The sequence below is a fragment of the Capra hircus genome, chromosome 4 (genome assembly GCF_001704415.2).
Source record: "Capra hircus breed San Clemente chromosome 4, ASM170441v1, whole genome shotgun sequence".
In the NCBI taxonomy this organism is placed as follows: Eukaryota; Metazoa; Chordata; class Mammalia; order Artiodactyla; family Bovidae; genus Capra; species Capra hircus.
Window position 1 is genome coordinate 95,368,601 of NC_030811.1, and position 19,347 is coordinate 95,387,947.

The 19,347-nt window shown below is 38.4% G+C and overlaps 1 protein-coding gene across 2 annotated transcripts in view; it reads right to left on the reverse strand.

The window, feature by feature from the left end:
• The window catches only part of BZW2 (basic leucine zipper and W2 domains 2), a 63,164-nt gene that overhangs the window by 39,094 nt on the left and 4,723 nt on the right, over positions 1–19,347 (reverse strand). For both annotated transcript variants that reach the window (XM_005678994.3, XM_018047355.1), the window contains exon 2: positions 7,088–7,152. In XM_005678994.3, the coding sequence (XP_005679051.1) occupies positions 7,088–7,145 (58 nt within the window). In that variant the 5' untranslated portion in view covers positions 7,146–7,152. The remainder of the gene's footprint in view (positions 1–7,087; positions 7,153–19,347) is intronic.

Consider the following 19,347-nt stretch of genomic DNA (forward strand, 5'->3'; position numbering starts at 1 on the left):
CATCAGTCCTTCCAATGAATATTCAGGACTGATTTCCTTTAGGATTGACTACTTTGCTCTCTTTGCAGTTCAAGACTCTTCAACACCATAGTTCAAAAGCATCCATTCTTCAGCACTCAGCTTTCTTTATAGTCCAACTCTCACATCCATACATGACTATTGAAAAAACCATAGCTTTGACTAGACGGAACTTTGTTGGCAAAGCAATGTCTCTGCTTTTTAATATGCTGTCTAGGTTGGTCATAACTTTTCTTCCAAGAAGTAAGGGTCTTTTAATTTCATGGCTGCAGTCACCATCTGCAGTGATTCTGGAGCCTAAGAAAACAAAGTCTGTCACAATTTCCATTGTTTTCCCATCTATTTGCCATGAAGTGATGGGAATAGATGCCATGATCTTTGCTTTTTGAACGTTGACTTTAAGCCAGGTTTTTCACTTTATTCTTTCACTTTCATCAAGAGGCTCTTTTAGCTTCTCTTGCTTTCTGCCATTAGAGTGGTATCATCTGCATATCTGCGGTTATTCTCCCACCAATCTTGATCCCAGCTTGTGCTTCATCCAGGCCGGCATTTTGCATGATGTACTCTGCATATAAGTTAAATAAGCAGAGTGACAATATACAGCCTTGACGCACTCCTTTCCCAATTTGGAACCAGTCTGTTGTTCCATGCCCGGTTCTAACTGTTGCTTCTTGATCTGCATACAGATTTCTCAGGAGGCAGGTCAGGTGGTCCGATATTCCCATCTCTTGAAGAATATTCCACAGTTTGTTGTGATCTACACAGTCAAAGGCTTTGACATAGCCAATAAAGCAGAACTAGATGTTTTTCTGGAATTCTCTTGCTTTTTCTATGATCCAGCAGATACTGGCAATTTGATCTCTGGTTCCTCTGCCTTTTCTAAATCCAGTTGAACATCTGGAAGTTCTCAGTTCAAGTACTGTTGAAGGCTCGCTTGGAGAATTTTGAGCATTACTTTGCTAGCATGTGAGATGAGTGCAATTGTGTGGTAGTTTGAACATTCTTTGGCATTGCCTTTCTTTTGGATTGGAATGAAAACTGACCTTTTCCAGTCCTGTGGCCACTGCTGTTTTCCAAATTTGCTGGCATATTGAGTACAGCACTTTCACAGCATCATCTTTGAGGATTTGAAATAGCTCAGCTGGAATTCTATCATCTCCACTAGCTTTGTTCCTAGTGATGCTTCCTATGGCCCACTTGACTTCACATTCCAGGATGCCTGGCTCTAGGTGAGAGATCACACCATTGTGGTTTTCTGGATCATTAAAATCTTTTTTGTATAGTTCTTCTGTGTATTCTTGCCACCTTTTCTTGATATTTGCTGCTTCTTTTAGGTCCATACCACTTCTGTCCTTTATTGTCCCCATTGCTACGTAAGAGCAGATTAAACACATATTAAAACATTCAAGGCCTCAAAAATTATGTTTCTCATTCACTCTTTTTAAAAAGCAATTGAAACAGACACTCCACCAAAACAGGAGAGTAACTCATGATTTCATGATCTTATTAAGTTATGAGATCCCGGGAAAAAGAGAAAAAAATCTAAGAGACAGACAACAGTACTTTTCAGGATAGTAGGAAAAGGGACATTTCAAGCTGTACTGTTAACAACTGGACAAGTGGCCTAAAGAACAAACTGAATGGAAGAGTGTTTTCCAATGCAATCATACAGTATGAAATGATACATAGTTAGAATTCCTTCAATAAAATGTCATTGTTAGAATTCCAAAAGTGTTTATATGAAGAGATTTACATAACAAAGGAAAGTGTAGTGCTGTCTAGTTTTAAGGTACAGAAAGCTAAGAAAAAAAAAATCAATTACTATAAACTCATTTAATCCAAAGTGAAAATGGTGTTCAGAAAAATAAATTATAGTTTAGCTCTGAAGACCATGTACCAGGTCACAATGATATAACCCCTAATCAGGAGTCTAGCTAAAACTGATAAAATGAAAGAACACAGACCAAGAAGAGGATTCTGCAGGTGGGTGGGGGGCGTGAAAGAGACAAATCCTCATCTCCCACAGCAGAAAGTGCATCCATAATATACCTCTCCAACAGAAACATCAAGAAACAGCCAAGTAGAAGTGTTATGTGGTCATAGGAATGCAAATGCGGAAAGAACCAGTTAAAGGTTAGAAAGAAGACTGCTGGAAAACAGACTTGCTGCTGTTACAACATGTTTTGCAGAATGGTTTGACTATTTAAGCCATGTATGTGTGGACTATTCAAACCATGTACGTGCATGACTTAGACACAATTAAAAACTACATTTTAAACCAGAGAGCAGCTATCTGGTTTTTACAGACTGCCTACCTACGGTGTAACAGAAAGGATGTGTTGTAAGAGGTTAATACCACAACCTCAGAAGCAGAGAAGAATGGCATTCCCAGTACCAGTCACAGCGTAAGATTCCACGAAGACAGATGTAAATTAACTTGAACACTATTTGCCATGAACAAGAGATAAAAGTCCCTTTGATTCCATAAGCAAAACATTACGCAGACAAGAACATGCAAATGTTGACTGTGGGGGAAAACATAATTAGGGTCTTGTTGTGAAGCGGGGGAGGGAGAGAATGGGCGCCCTACAAGAACAGATCATGGGGTGTGGGAGGAGCAGGCAACTGTGACCAGAAAGACGAACTCATTGGCAAGCATCATCCCCCTGCTGGGCGTCCAGCTAAAGGGTAATTCTCCTCCCACCTTGGGAAAAAGTTCTGTTTCCCTTAATAAAAAAACGTGAGAAGTGAAAAAAAGACCACAGGTTGCTCACTAAGTATTAGTCACTCAGTTGTGTCTAATTCTTTGTGACCCCATGGACTGTAGCCAGCCAGGCTCTTCTGTCTATGGAATTCTCCAGGCAAGAATACTAGAGTGGGTTGCCATTTCCTTCTTCGGTCTCCTGCATTGCAGGCTGACACTTCACCATCTAAGCCAATAGGGAGGACTATTAAGCTTACTAAAACTTGTGACCAGCTCCCAAAATCAACTGAGGCCACCCACATAATGGCACCCCAACATACTAGGATGTTGATTCAGGCAGAAGAACAGACTTTTTGATGGTTTGAAAATTATAAATTCGAAGCATTGGATAATATGAGTTGGTCAATAAAGTACAATCCAGACCAAGCTACAAATACAGACAGCTTTGTTTTGAATCTAACAGACAACTTAAAAACTTTTGCTTGTGAAAAGGCTTTCACCCTCCAGTTACACTTTTTCAAAAGACTTGCTAACAGAGAGGAAGGCAGTATATTACAGCCAGAGCTATTTCAACAGTGAGTAATAATGCAGTAGGTCAAAATGCTCATGTATAGCTTGGGAATCTTAAAAAGTCATGACGGCCTGGAAGGATTAATAATTATCTTGCAGGATGAAGAACAGAACTCCCATGTGCTAAGTGTTCATCTGCAGGAATATAAAATTCCTGTACAGGAAAATGGCAAGAATGTTAATGGAAGTTTGGGGAAACAAGACAATACTTTTACCCAAAGGTTCTTTTTCACCTTAAACAACCAACAGTAAATATGATGGATTTTCTAACCATACACACAGATTGACTTCCAATATATATTACCTTAAATGATTTACTTCATTAGTTCCTAACACCATTTATTACAAATCTTAAGTTATTCAAAACTGCCAACTCAGATCTAAAGCCTCAGAGAGAAACCTGAGTATGTGGTCACTCTGGATGCCTGATGTTTGGTCATTTTTTCTCACTCCTATTTTCACTAATTTTAATTGTATTTTTCTACAAAATTTAGAGGGGGACCACTTGAATTATTAAACATTTCACCTCGCTCATTTCATCTAAGCATAACAATGGCTGAGGCGAGAAGTGTTCATCCTTCTCAGATTCCCATAAGTCGCAGCAGAAAACATAATTTCTTTGGAGAAAATATTACAAGTAAGATGTGCATATTTCATAAAGGATAAGTGCTATATGATGTGCCCTACTATAATGTTTGGGCTTCCCAGGTTGTGCTAATGTTACAGAACCCATTTGCCTATGCAGGAGACATGAGACACGGGTTTGATCCTGGGTTTGGGAAGATCCCCTGGAAGAGGGAATAGCAACCCACTCCAGTATTCTTGCCTAGAGAATCCCCAAGGACAGAGGAGCCTGGTGGGCTACAGCCCATGGGGTTACAAAGAGTCAGACACGACTGAAGCAACTTAGCATGCACACACCATAATATTTCATTTTGATGTTAAGAAGAAAAAAAAAAGAACAAAACATTTTTAGACTAACTTGGCAGGGAAGAGCATTAGCTGTGCTAGGGAATAGTTACAAACTGAAGACAGAGCTTCAGAAGACAGCCTATTAAAATGACCTTGAAATATCCTCTGCAGATTTCTTTTCTCAGCTCTATGAAATTGCCAACCATTTATCTGAAGTCAGCCCCATCATAATAGCAAAAGAAAAGCCAAAACACGATGAATTGTCAGGAGGCAGTTTACTGTTATGAAAAGCAGAAAATGAGGCTGATCCATTTTTGCCCCCAGTCAGCAGTTTGCACAAAATGGCTCAAATGCAGCTTTAAATCCTCAACAGACCTGAGTTATATAAATCTAGATCAACTGGCAAATTATGGATAACATATTTCTGGGTGGCTCTCTGTGTGTACTCCTGAAGCAATGAGACGCAGGCACAATCTTGCCTGTCAAATGAATCAGAGGCAAACCAGTTCAGTATGAGAGGCAACCTTTCTGTTTCAGAACTGACTGACTGTAAGAGCCAGTTTACTCGTTGACTCATGCTTGCTCTTGTGCAATCCATCCTAAGGCCCTCTCCTGGCGTTGGAGCTCAGCTACCGTGAATCAGCGTCACGTTAAGAAAGCTGCCTGAGCTGAAGATCCAGGTCTGAGATTAACACGTTCCCTCAGCGGGCAGGTGGTGGCAAACCTTTCTTCACCTCACAGTGGGGCATACGTTAAATATTATCACATTACCAGGAGCAAGAATACCTTAACTGTGACTAGATTTCTGATTAAGTCCTTTGGAAATCATCGACGTCATTTATTTATTTTTTTCCCAAGACTGCTTTACACAATGAGACAAAGAATGCATGCTGGTTTCGGCACCTTGCATGGCTATCTGCTTCCAGACTTCAATCCTCATTGTGTAAGTGGGGACACAGTTTTTTAAAGGACTAAACACAGGGGGTGGTTCAGGCTATACTTGTTCTTCATTTATGGGGATGAGTCAAGAATGCAAAAAATAAAAACATAAAAATAAAAGCATATAAGACAGAAATACTGTACAAAATAACTACTTTTTTGGTTTTTAAAACTTTTTTTTCATTTTTTAGAGAGAATGTGAAGTTTTTTTGCAGGCAGCATTTACAGTTAAATTTAGACTTACTGCTACTGAGTGTATATTCTTATAATGTCTTCTTATTCAATTGACCCATTGTATTGAGAAATCTTTTCTTTCTACATGACCACACTGGGCTGCTTCTTACATAGACACCACTACAAGAGAACCTCAGCTACAGACACTGGTGGGGAATGCCAAAGGCCTCTGACACAGGTTAACAATTCAACAGTTTAGTGCTAGAAGACCATTACATAGCTTCTGTTTCATAATCAGCAATGAGGCCTTCACAAAGATATTCAATCATCCTTTATCTTTACACATGATACTTCCTTAAATATTTTTCAGTCACTTTCCTCAGTGTTAGTCATACCATGTTTCATATTTTAAAAAGTTTCCCAACCAAGTTTTAGCTCAACTATTCTTAAATCCAAGAGGATTTCTGTATAATTATACAAAACTGGTTAAATATTTAGAATACTTAAAAATTCTTTATGCAGAGAAATGGTAAGATGAACACAAAAGGAGTCACACATACAGATGTTTTAACAGCCACCATCAAACTGGCTTTATCACTACTTTTCCCACAATAAAAGACACTTGAAAATATCATGAATTTTAAAGTTTTAAAGATATTTAGGTAAATTCATTCGACTTTCTAAAATTCTGAAACGGTTACAGCTCTATTATATCTCTTTTCCTCATTTACTCCTCGTAGCTTTACTATCTTTGCATATGAACATTTTCTTAAAAACATAAAGAAAGCAAAAACCAAGTGCAAATGTCAAAAATAGTAAAATTTATCAATTGCCTTCATAGCCTCACATGAGACTAAGGGAACCTGAACAGACATAATTACCCTCATTTTGTAGCTAAAGACACAAAGCTCAGACAAGTTAAATGACTTGTTCAAAAATCAAACACCTAAATAACTGGCAGTTCTGAAGCTTGAATGCCGAACTTTAGATTTTACAGTCAGAGCTCAAAAGACAGGAATTAATGAGGTTAGGTGGAAACAAAGATAATACTAATTTTCTTTGTGGAATTAAGAAACCTCACCTAAAAGTGGGCTTCATTGGTAGCTCAGCTGGTAAAGATCCCCTTGGAGAAGGGAACGGCTAACTACTCCAGTATTCTGGCCTAGAGAATTCCATGGACTGTATAGTCCATGGGGTTGCAAGGAGTCGGACATGACGGAGTGACTTTCACGTCCCTTCACTTCAGCTACAACTGGAGCCCAGACATGCCTGTAGGGGGAGCTCTTACACTCTCTCATGCACCATCAATTATTCCAAACAGGAAGAGACTAATGCCTTCACCTCTAGTCTCCAACAGAAAGCTATGGCCTACTTTACTATCCAGAAGGAAGAACAAAACTTTTCTCCACCTAACCACAGCCCAGCCAATCAGAGAGTGTACCAGTGCAACCTATGAGAAGCCTGCATACTTTGGACCTCTAGCTTCCTAATGTGACTTGGGTTATTACAGCCCCTCTCAGCTTCTCTCTTTTCTCTACAACGGCAAGTTCCTCACCCTTGTTCTGATTTGCCCCATAGTTCAAATATCCAGAATTGCAATTTCTTTGGACTATTCTTGAATAAATTGGCTTTTGCTAGTAAAATAACTGGTTTTATATTGTTAAATTTGACATTCTCCAAACTTATATATTGATTAGCACTTTAAACAACATTTCCCCCCAACCACCCTCCTTGCCTCCACCATAAACACACAAACACAACACAACTTACCCCTTTTCCGAGTTTTGAACCGCTGGCCTGTTAGCACTGGCTTCTGATGCTTATTCATAAAATTTCTAAAAACAAAAAAATAAAGATTATGTGCTTCAAATAAACAGTCCATATATTTCCAGTAAGTATGTTTGACTTTACTCATCTAAATATACTTTTCAAAATGAGATAACTGTAACTACTGAAATAGCGAAACATTTAAAGTTTTATAATATCTGCTGCTGCTAAGTCACCTCAGTCGTGTCCGACTCTGTGCCACCCCATAGACGGCAGCCCACCAGGCTCCCCCGTCCGTGGGATTCTCCAGGCAAGAACACTGGAGTGGGTTGCCATTTCCTTTTCCAATGCATGAAAGGGAAAAGTGAAACTGAAGTCGCTCAGTTGTGTTCGACTCTTCGCGACCCCATGGACTGCAGCCCACTAGGCTCCTCCGTCCATGGGATTTTCCAGCCAAGAGTACTGGAGTGGGGTGCCATTGCCTCTAGTGTTGACAAAAGACACAAGGAAAATAATCATAGACATAAACTTTGGCATAAGGGATAAAGTCCATGCAATACGTTTGGAACGCATTTGGTGAATATAAATATTTACATGTACAAAACCTATGGTCCAGCAATTTCTTTACAAGGAATTTATTCTAGTTATACCCACCAAGTATGTAAATATACTCATGGTATGTAAATATACTCATGTGTATCTAAAAGGATTTAGTTGCAACATTGTTGGATGCATAAATAAATGAAAAAGTCAAATACCCATAAACCAGTATCTGGTTCAATAAGTTATAATAAGCCATTGAATGGAACTATGAAGCATTACAAAATAAATTAGATCCAAATGTACTACATATGGCCCTGGCTACCTCTCTGATTAAGTTTCCTATACCTATCTTTTCCCATCACTCACTCCTCTAGTCACCCAGCCCTCTGCTTTTCCCACTGGGCCAGGGAAGGTCATTTTTCTTCTGGGAAGACTCTTTCCCAAGGCATTCATGTGGCTTTACTCTCTGCATACAAACACCTCCTTTTCAGAGAAATTCCCAGACCATCCTGACTAACAAGGCTCCGTGTCTTTCTCTAGCTTTATTTCTCTTCATTGCTTATAGCAGCCCCTGGCATTCTTTAGGATTTGTTTGCCACGGTCTATTGCCCTGAAGACAGTGTAACCTCCCTGTGGGCAGGGACTTCACAAGTTTTACTCAAAACTGTATCTTTAGCACCTAAAACAACACTGAGATCAAGTATTGAATAAATAATTGTCAGTAAGCTGTCATACTGAGAAAGATGTTCAAGGTAAATTGTGAAGGGAAAAAAGCAAATTGAATAAAAGAGTGCAAAGCATAATTTTTTGGTTAAAAGGGGGTACTTGTAATATTTGCTTTTCTAGGCAAGGAACATTTAAAAATGAGACAAGAAACAGTTTTTCATTTGTTTGTTTACTTCAGAGGATGCATATTTGGGCTTTTTAATTCTTCTACTGGAGTTAATAATTTAAAGTATCATAAATTATCTTTTAAAAAAGTGAAAAACCTGCTCTAAAAAGAGCTTCTACAAACTGAGAATAACCTTGCTGACATAAATATTACAATCTGAAAATGTATCTAGATTGCCTAAGTTATGAAGACCAAACAATTCAAGATAATGTGAAGCAAACTATTTCTCTTTCAAAGTTTTTTAAAATTGTAATTAAAAAACATTCTCAAGAATGTGGAAAAATTATTATTCAATTTATGTACCAAAACTTTCTTCCCACCCATCCATTGAAAGAAGAGAAACACCTATTTTCACATAGAAAGCAATCTATTTATCATGGAAAAACTTGAATCGCCATTTCACAAGTGAAATTCATTAAAAATAAAGTAACAAAGCCCAAAAGTAATTTCTTTCATGGTTAAAGAGAGAGAATTTTTGTCAGTCTTATAAAGTGAACTTACTACATTCTGCTTTTAGATATAAAGGTGACTAAGCTAGATTCCAAGCCCTCAAGGAGCACAGAGTCCAGCAGGAGATAAAATACAAACATTTCCAGTACAATGAGGCAGGTGAAACAACAGCGGGGCTCCCCTAGGTCAAGAGTAGCGAAGGGATCGACAGATGTACGTGTATGGGGCAGCAGCTGCATATGAAATAGTTACAAATGCAATAACCTCAATCAGTGAAATCTCATTTCACTTGAGAGGCACTGGAAACAGAGTTTCTAATGCATTATGTATATTTACAGAAAAGTTCTTTCATTCCGGATTTTCCCTGTTGGCATTTTCAACAGATTCACTCTAGATCCACTGGGGCACAAGTAATGAATATAGCTAAGTGTGCATGTAGTTTCCTTAATGCTTCCATACCTCCCCAAACACAACAAATATTATACAAAATATTTTCTTGTGTTAGCAAAGAAAAAAAATACCTGTTAAAGGGTTTGGGTCTTGTACTGAGATACACAACCAAAAATAGAGCCTGAAACTTCTCCAGGAGCTGAACATGTACGGAAGGCATTACCCTTTGCCAAAGATGTTTTTATTTCAGAATTTAAAATTATTTTTAAAGTGTGTGCCCCTTCTATTAGAGTCTACAGTATAAATACATAGAATTCTCTAATTACCTTAATATCTTATTTCTGTTTTCCTGCTAATGGAGAATTACCACCAAACAAAACCTACCTAGGAGTGAATTACTGTATTTTAAAAATTCTTTAGCTCCATTTATAATACCTTCTTTAGTTTTAAACAGGAAAGTTTGTATCTTCAAAGTTCAGTTATGTGGGCTTGTTTTATACAACCTGAACGTATTCTATGTGGAAAATAAGGTAAGAACACATAAATGTTTAAAAAAAGTATGCAAAGATTTTTGACATATACAACATCAAAAATTAAAATAAACAAACACACACAAATAGAGATTCACCTAGTGGTATTGAATGACTAAGTGAAGATATTCTGTTCACCAAAAGTCTCTATCACTTAGCTGTTACTATTTGGAGCAGAGGCTTGGCTGTTCTCTAAATTTAGCTCTGGTGCTACATTATAATCTGCTCCAGAGAGGGTCAGCCTTTATAAGGCATTCACTGAATCCTGGCCGAAGAAGAGCAAGGGTGCGTAGACTAAGAAACTGCACCAGCTTAAACCTGGGCAAGTCACAGCAGAAGGGCAACAAGGGCATTTCTCTTAGGCCAACCAAAAAAGGTCACAGTTATTAGATTGCATTACAATTTATAACTTGATATCCACTAACAGCATGATAATTTGGCTTCCATTCAGAACACTGTAACTCCAACATTCGCAGAGAAAAATAAGCTCATGTCCCACCAAAATGCAAAAGCTCCATGGTTTAAAACAGTACTTATTTTTTAAAAATTTTTATGTAAAGTTGGAAATGTTAGAAGATGAGGTCATAAAAATACTAAAATGATCCACTCAATCAAACATTAGAGACGAGGTCCTCTATTAATGAAATAACAATTTAAAATCAATTTCTATTTGAGCCTAAATGGCTAACTGACCTCACACCCTTTTCACATTCCATCTCTCACTTCCAACCAGACTCTGGGCTGCAGTGTGACGAGGGGCCAGCAGCACTGAGGGGCCTCATGGCTGCTGTAGGCTAATTCTGCCACTTGCCCTGCCCACCTTGAGTAGACTGACACCTCGTGAGTTGCCTTCCCTTATACTCTTCTTTAATTCTCTCCATTTTGGAAAGTGTCTGATCAGTCAGACAGACATATCTTCCAGCTGTCCCTCCTAGGGGAAGCCTGTTCTCAACTAGTAATTAAGAGATCTTGCCTGTCCTGGTCTGGCTCATCTCTGAAGTATGATAACCTACTTTATGTAAGGCATTTAATACCGCTAATATATACTACACATAAAATAACTGCTATTCAAACAATCTCGACATTATGAATATGGATACTCTAAAGTGGGGTCACAATCTTTTTCCATAAAGGGACAGAAAGGAAGCATTTTAGGCTCTGCGAGTTACAAGGTCTCTACTCTTCCGATTCGCTGTTACAGCCTGCCTGAAAGCAGCCACAGGCAAAATGCAAAGAGGTGGTCCTGGTTGCATTCCAGTAAAACTTCATTTACAAAACAAATAGTGGCTCAAAATGGGCCTCCAGACTTTAGTCTGCCAATACCCATCCTAGAAAGTGAAGTGAAGTCGCTCAGTCCTGTCTGACTCTTTGTGACCCCATGGACTGTAGTCTACCAGGCTCCTTCGTCTATGGGATTCTCCAGGCAATACTGGAGTGGGTTACCATTTCCTTCTCCAGGAGATCTTCCTGACGCAGGGATTGAACCTGGGCCTCCCGCATTGCAGGCAGACGCTTTAACCCCTGAGCCACCTGGAAGCCATCCTGGAAAGGCAGTGCCTAACACTACTGTCTGTGACAGTGAGAATGTTCTGTATCTGCACTGTCTAATATGGTCGCCACTAGACACCTGTAGCATCCTTGGAGTGTGGCTAGTGTGAATGAGGAAGAAAATGCTTAATTTTATATAACTGTTATTAGTGAAAACTGAAACAGCCAACATGCCTAGTGGCTATCATGACGGGCAATCCCGTTCCAAAGCATTCCCCATGGCTCAACACACAAACTTGATAAGACTTGATAAGAAGATGAAAATATACTCAAAGAAAAGCAATTTCTTACTTAGCATTTTTCAAATAAAGTAACTGCAGAGCATTTTGCCCAAATTTCAAAACTATGTGTCTACAGCAGGAAAGAAAAGAAAAAGTACCAAACTCCAAAGTGAAACTCTCTGTGTACAATCAATATTACTTAAGACAATGGCAACAAAAAGACCTCCGATTGATTCTGATACTAACAATGATTTTTGCTGTTGTTTAGTTGCTAAGTTGTGTCTAACTCTTTGTGACTCCATGGGCCGTGGCCCACCAGGCTTGTCTGTCCATGGGATTTCCCAGGCACACTTTATTCTTTGGGTATGATACTGTTGCCATACAAAATTATTCCCAAAGAATAAAGTGTGTTGTACAGATGCAACAACACCAGGACACAAAACTCAAAATATTACTGAGCCACTTCACTGCAATATTCTAGGGAAATACTCTGTGTTTAGGAGCAAGTTTCAAGAATTCAACTCTACGTAAGTTTCAGTATTTATAATAATTGAAATAACATTAAAATTTAAAATAAGTAGCCTATCTATAAAAGAAGAATGTTTTAAAATACAGGCAAATATTTCTTTAATATAAATATTATTGTTATATTCATATCCACTTCACTTTTATAATTAATGATATCAAAGGACAAAAATATTTATCTTATAAAGTACAAAACAATAAACTGAAACAATAGTTTCCAGTGAGGAACACTAACGATTGGAACTTAAATTGTGCTGCTAAGCAATGACTTTATAAGAAAGAGGGATCAAAAGCCTAAGGAATTGTGCTGTGAAAAAAATAAACACTGAGTTAATTATGTTCACCTAAATCTTCCTTAAGAAGACAGAAAAGCATCATGATTAAATTTTTATTATAACATTTCCAAATCTATTTCCTGTCTTAAACTTTATCTTGTTTTTGAATACTGGATTTTTGCTTCCCTTTTAATAAAAATATTTCAGAAATTACATTTTAACTATCACTGTACAACCTCTTCATTGAAATAAGATGATTACGTAATGTCCCTTATTTCATCTCAATGAAATTATTTTCAAAAACTCCCAAGAAGTATAAATAACTCCTAAATAGTTTCACTCTGCTTATCCATTCATGCTATCTATTTAATGAACCCTATACAAAGTCCCTGGGGCAAGCACACCTCCTTCTCTGGGAGCTTCCACTTTCCCCAGAGGCAGTCTCTCCTGGGCCCTTCCCTTCCCCCAGCAACTGACCAGCCCCTCTCAGCTTTCCAGATGGCCTAATCTTGCTGATGTTATTCTTATGTCTCAACACTCTGAAAAACACAAACACACCTTCAACTACAAACACTATATACTTCAGCTTTTAGAAAAGTCATCCCTCAAACATAACATCTCAGGGTATTTTAATAACAAAATGTCCTAAAACCTTTGTGCTAGATGAGACCCTTAGAATTTTTATCTACAAGACAAGAGGATGGTGATAAGAGCTGCATACCTACTAGAATACTTCAAGCTGTAAATTCGGAGAATTTAGAGGAAATGGTGGCATGAAACAGAGAAATATCCAATGATTAAATGTCTAGCTGTGGTTTAAACATGTTTATTAATTTATCAAGCATTTGAGGGGCGCTTACTCTGTGTCAAGCACTGTGCTAGAGCAGTGGCTTCAGTCCAGGGTTAATTTTCTTCCCCAAGGGACATTTGGCAGTGTCTGCAGACATTATTATTTGTCATGCTGGGAAGACTGGGGTGCTACTGGAATCTAGTAGGTTGAGGCCAGGGCTGCTGCTGAACCATCTATAATGTTGTAGGAGAGCCCCCTACAGCAAAAGGTTATCTGGTCCAAAATTTCCAGTGTCAAGGTTGGAAGACCCCACACTAGAGAGGAAAAACAGCAAGCAAAGCCAAAGATGGGCTTTGCTCTCAAGAATTGAAAATTGTACACACAGGTCTGCACATATCAGAGCCGCAATCAGGCAGATATTTCCTTGAGAGATTTGTTTGCCAAACAGTAATGTCAGTTTTAGACAAAACAAACGTATCACTGAGTAGCTCTGGTGAGGAGTGATGATAATGAGGAGACTATGTATATGGGCAGAGGGTATATATGAAATCTCTGTACCCTTAACTTTGATGTGAACCTAAAAAAATTAAGTTTAAAAAATCAGCAGGGAGTGGTGTCAAATACCAGAGCGCAAACCAGTTGATTTAGGCTAATTTTGTATCAAACACAAAAGTGATGGGAATGTTTATGACTATCAGCACAAACAGAAGATTAGATGGTAAGTTATTATGGCAAGGGGGATTGAAATCTGTTCCTCTATTAGCGTGTTAATCAAGGAACAGAAGAAAACAGAATTTTCTGAAAAACAAAACAAAAATACTAGACTGGTAACTAGTGGGAGAATGTTGCTTTGGAGCAGTGGCTTAAAAAACATGGGAATGGACCTTCAGGAAGTTCAAACGTGGTGGTGGGCAGAAGTCCAAATATCTTCTCACTTGTGAGTTCTCCCAGGCCACTCCTGCCCCCATTCTCCCAGGAGGGAACCTGCCCAAGCCTGTTTAGCAGATGAAGCTTTATTCGAAGAGTTGCACACACACAAAAAGTTACACATGCCTATTTCACAATGAGGAGAGCATAAACTGGATATAAATATCCAACCTTAGCCTGGGACTTATGGGACACAGCACACTGATATGAGACTGCATTCCCAGGTACAATTTTAAAGGAGTGAATTATACAAACTCAAATTAAAAGGGGGAAAGAAGGCGAGAGCACAATTACAAACTCTCATGTATACTTTCTAAAAAAGCCTAAACATATAGAGAATAACTAACTCCTTTGCATTCACTTATTAAACATACACTGTGCTGTGCTAAGTCACTTCAGTCTTGTCCGACTGTTTGTAACCCTGTAGACTGGGCCCTGCTAGGCTCCTCTGTCCATGGGATTCTCCAGGCAAAAATACTGGAGTGGATTGCCATGCCCTCCTCCAGAGGATCTTCCAGATCCAGGGGTCAAACCCGAGTCTCTGATGTCTCCTGCACTGGCAGACAGATTCTTAACCACTAGCAGCACCTGGGAAGCCCTACCTGGTACTGGCAATAGGGATGCAGTGGGGACCAGACAAGATGCATAGATGAGATGCCTGGCGCTCACTTTCTAGCAGGTAGGGTTCTGAGCCAAGCACTGCACACAATTAGCTGGCAGTGTGAGTTAAGAAGGAATCGTCTCCAGCATGTTAAAGTCCATCGTGATGAATTTGAGTTGCAAATTGTGTTTATTAATGCTTTAACAATTCGATGTGTGTTATTGTTGTTGTTTTTTACTTTTTAACTTATAATGGCTATCCATGAAGCTTGGAACAGGTTGAAACCTGAAGAACTAAACCTAGACCCACTCTGATAAGCTATAGACTCTAAGACTCTGAGATGTCATGCCACTTGTCTGAGGCCATGCATTCCATTCTAACCTTGGTGATAACAGCAGAGATCAAAGAGGAAAAATCAAACACAGAACAGCCAGGGCCAGAACCCATCAACTGTCTCCTCACAGTGCACTTCCTCCAAAGAACCAACCGAAGTTTGTCGGGTAACAATTTACATGATCCTTGACGGCAGCTTTTTCATTATGTGCCTCATGGATTTTATGGGTTTAGAGTTAGAGAGAGTGAAGCATAAATATTAATGTCTAGTTCAGCACTTGGATAAACTAAATTAGCATATGTTACCTCCAAAATGCCAAATAGTTCTCTGTGGAGTTCTGGTAAGGAAAAACACATTCATCTTTAGCAAGAGGATTTAACAGAAATCCTGACTCTTATGGACGTGTAAACAGCAGGAAATTTATGGCTCCCTGGTTTCTGGTACTATGGGAGCCAGTGCCCAACTTGCTTCCTGCAGAGGCTCGACCCTCATGTAAACACCATCTTCACACTCCTCCACGCCGAGAAGCGGCATCCTTTCCTCTAGCCAGCAGCTTCCTCTGTACCAGCGACACGGGCTTCTCCTTCCTGTTTACAATAACCCCTTTCTATTACCTTGTATACTGAGAAGAACGTATGTCCTGTTCTTTTTTTTCTTAGAAATGGTCACAAATCCAGGAAGCCATAGACGTTGGTTTGAAAACCATTCAAGTCTTTTGCGTGAATATGAGAAAAAGGACGACAGTAGAATGTTATAAAACTGCACACCTCACAGTGGCTTATGATAAAGTGTCCACAGTGCTGAGTTAATATTCATTACTGTTCCCCTTCTCTGCCCAGTGGTTGTCTTCAGATTTACTTAGAAGTCCTCCAAATAACAGTGCATCTAACAATTATTTTCTGAAAGTCCTCATCTAACATAAAAATAAGCTGGATTATGAGAACAGGAAACATAATTCTACATTGCTCACAAATTTGTTATTATGGTTTTCCTATTAATATATAATTTCTGTAATTAAGATAATTAAAGATAACAAAACAAAAAATACCAAAGGCTACACCTGCAGTTAAAAAATCAGGCAAGAACAATGAAAGCGCTCTCTTTTGGTGTTTGTCAAAATAGAATGGGTCATTCAGTGAGTTATCTAAACCTTTTATTTTCAAAATAGTTTACAAATATGACTATCAGAACATTTTTTGGCACTCTTCACTCATCACGTGCCAAATTTAGAACAGGTCAGTTCATTCTAGTTGGCATTTAACTGCACAAAAGATACTAGCTGAAGAGACCCATGGCCCCAGCACATACATCAGAGTGAGCTAAGAATGAAAAATACTCTTGTATACACTGCTGATAGTGGTAGATTTTATATTTTAAAAAATTTAGAAATTATTTTAAATTATCACAAACTTTTTTCCCCAGTAGATATTAAGGAAAAAATGTTGTGGAAACTCCTAATGACAATCACAATCCCGCATTAAAGTGATTCACATTAAATCTGATTATTAAATCCGAGTTGCATCTCTCAGGTCTAACTGTTTCAGTCATTATTCCATTCGTCAATAAAAGTAGAAAAAAAATCGGAACAATCCAATTGGCAAAAAAAATCAGACAAGAAAATTCTTTAAAGGCACTGTATAGATAAAAACAGGTTCCACGGATTATATTTCATTTGTAAAATAAATTTCATAAATAATTTCCTACTCATTTGATTGTCTAGCTGTCTTGGCTATTGGTATTTTAGCTATTTTGGATAATTTTGAATCAGTTTGTATTCAAGGACACAATATCCTAATAAGTATATGATTTTCTCTTCCATTGCTTCTTTTCATGTCCATTTCAACTTTCCTGTTACCAACAATTCTAAAGATACTGCTTTATAATTTTCAGTTTAGTTGAAAACATGTGATGTCATAAACTACTTGAGAGCAAGAACAAACCTAGAGTGCTTTAAAATATAATCTACCTCTTCTATGACATAAAAATTTCTAGTTCCAAGATGGTCAGCCAGAAAATTATAGGCAATATTTATTTTATAAATATTTATGTTACAGTCTATTATGGAGTTGTTTTCTTAGGGGTTGTCCTCCCTGGAATGTTTTCCATTTTCTGGCTCACCTGCCCAAATTCACCAATCCTTCCACACTCTGCTCACAATCTCATTTTCTCTGAGCCTCCCATTGAGCACCACCCATTCTGGAACCTACACATGTGGACTGTGTTGCTCAGATTAGGCATTAGAGAAGGCTGTTTAAAGGAGGAGCTGAGAAGGATTTGAGTAAAATGTGAGGCAGAAATGGGTGGAGGAAGGCACTCTGGGAGCAGGAAACCTCTGGGTGGATAGGGGAATTAAAGTTGAAAGACTGGAAGGAGCCAGATAGCCACTTGAACAGGCAACGGACTCTAGTCATTGTTTCAGAGACTGGCAGGTCTCCTAGAGGACACTGGAAGCCTCTTGAGGACAAAGACCACATCTATCATTTGGGATTTGCTGAAAACAACAGATACACACCAAGAGATGTAATTCTAATAACTCTATCTCAGGATTAACATTTATATATATATATGTACATGTATATATATATATAAGATCTTTCTTATTAATATATATATACATGTACATATATATATGTTAATCCTGACATAGAGTTATTAGAATTACATCTTTCATGAAAGTCTCTCTTGAAAAACAAATCTCTTCCAAAATGTAGGAAGAAGGGCTTATGTGAATACTAATTTCTATACAATTTTACTTTAAAATGACTTCTTACCTAGGCCTACAACTATGTTATTCATCTACTTCTCAACTGCAAAAACAGGGAGAATTGGCCCTAAAAATATCAATTAGTTTTTATATAACACTTTATAGTTCACAGGGCATCCTCAAGAATCCTCAAAGTCACCATGTAAGTTTGGTTACCATCCCTGTTTTATATATGAAGAAAGTGAAAGCAAGAGAGGTTGCCTTGGAAAAGCCACCTCATCACAGAGCCGTGGCTTTGCCACTCTGATTCTCAGGGCTGTGGCCGTGCTTGGCTGTCTCCCAGGGCTCATCCATAATCATTTCCCACCAGGTCAGAAGAGGCTACTTAATGGGACTGCTATACTCCACAATCAACAGACCAGGAAGAGATTTTACTCAGAGGCTGATGAATGTAGTTTTAAGGGCAGCTTCATCTGCTGGGTTGTTCTAACAACCCAGCAAAAGACAATCAAATAACGAGACATAAAAACACCGATTTTCTACCTTAAATGTATTTATTGGGAAGGCGAATACTACCTTTCCCTTCTGATGCAGAAACAGCTTTCTATTTTTAATTATTGCAATTGCTTTACTATACTCAGAGATAAAGAGGCAGCAGCCTAGAGTCTTAAATTCCACAGTGACCTAGCGAATATAAATACATATGAGTTGAAGTTGGAAGCACCGCGTGTGTGCTTCAACATTACCTGGCAATGAGACTGGATTGGCTGCATCGCCTTAGATATTGCGAAGGCTTGGCTTTGAAGCTTAATTAAATATGCTTTAAAAACCCTTCCAAAGAAAAAAAATCTGGAAGATTATAAATGATACCAAAATATTTCATATTGGCCTCTGGAAATATTAACATTTCATAAGTCCACAACATCATACGAGAAATGTAAACATCAGGACACACAAGTTATAAAGTTTTAAGAATTCAGAAAGCAGGTGTCAAAACGAGCATTTACTTAAGCAAACCCTGAGGAAGGGCATGGCAGGCACACCTGAGTGCGGTCCTCATTTCCTACACTGAGAGATTTGTTCTAACTACACTGATGCTGCTCACAACATTACCAAAGTACTCCTTCTTTGGAAATGTCTTCTGACGTGGTTTATGAGACAGAGAAGAAAATCGGTCTCTCTACTTCATTCACATCTTGATTTTCTCAGTTAAACTAAATATATTTGCACCCCTTGTTCAGACTTGTCTGCAAATTACTCTGTCAGAGTTCAAAAAGGATGAAGATTAACTGACAGCAGGATATTCATAAGCCTGTGACACAGCACTGAGAATGCCACCTACCCCTTCTTCCTTCGGGGGAGAAGTTAAAATGTGACATGAACAGTTTACGGAAATGCATTGTTCACAAGACAACCTTTTGCACGTTTAGGTGTAACTGTTTTAACATTAAATGGATAACTGCATAAGCTAAACTCCAAGGACAGAGAAAGAATGTTTGTATCCATATTGCTTTCTTTTTTTAAAAAAACTGA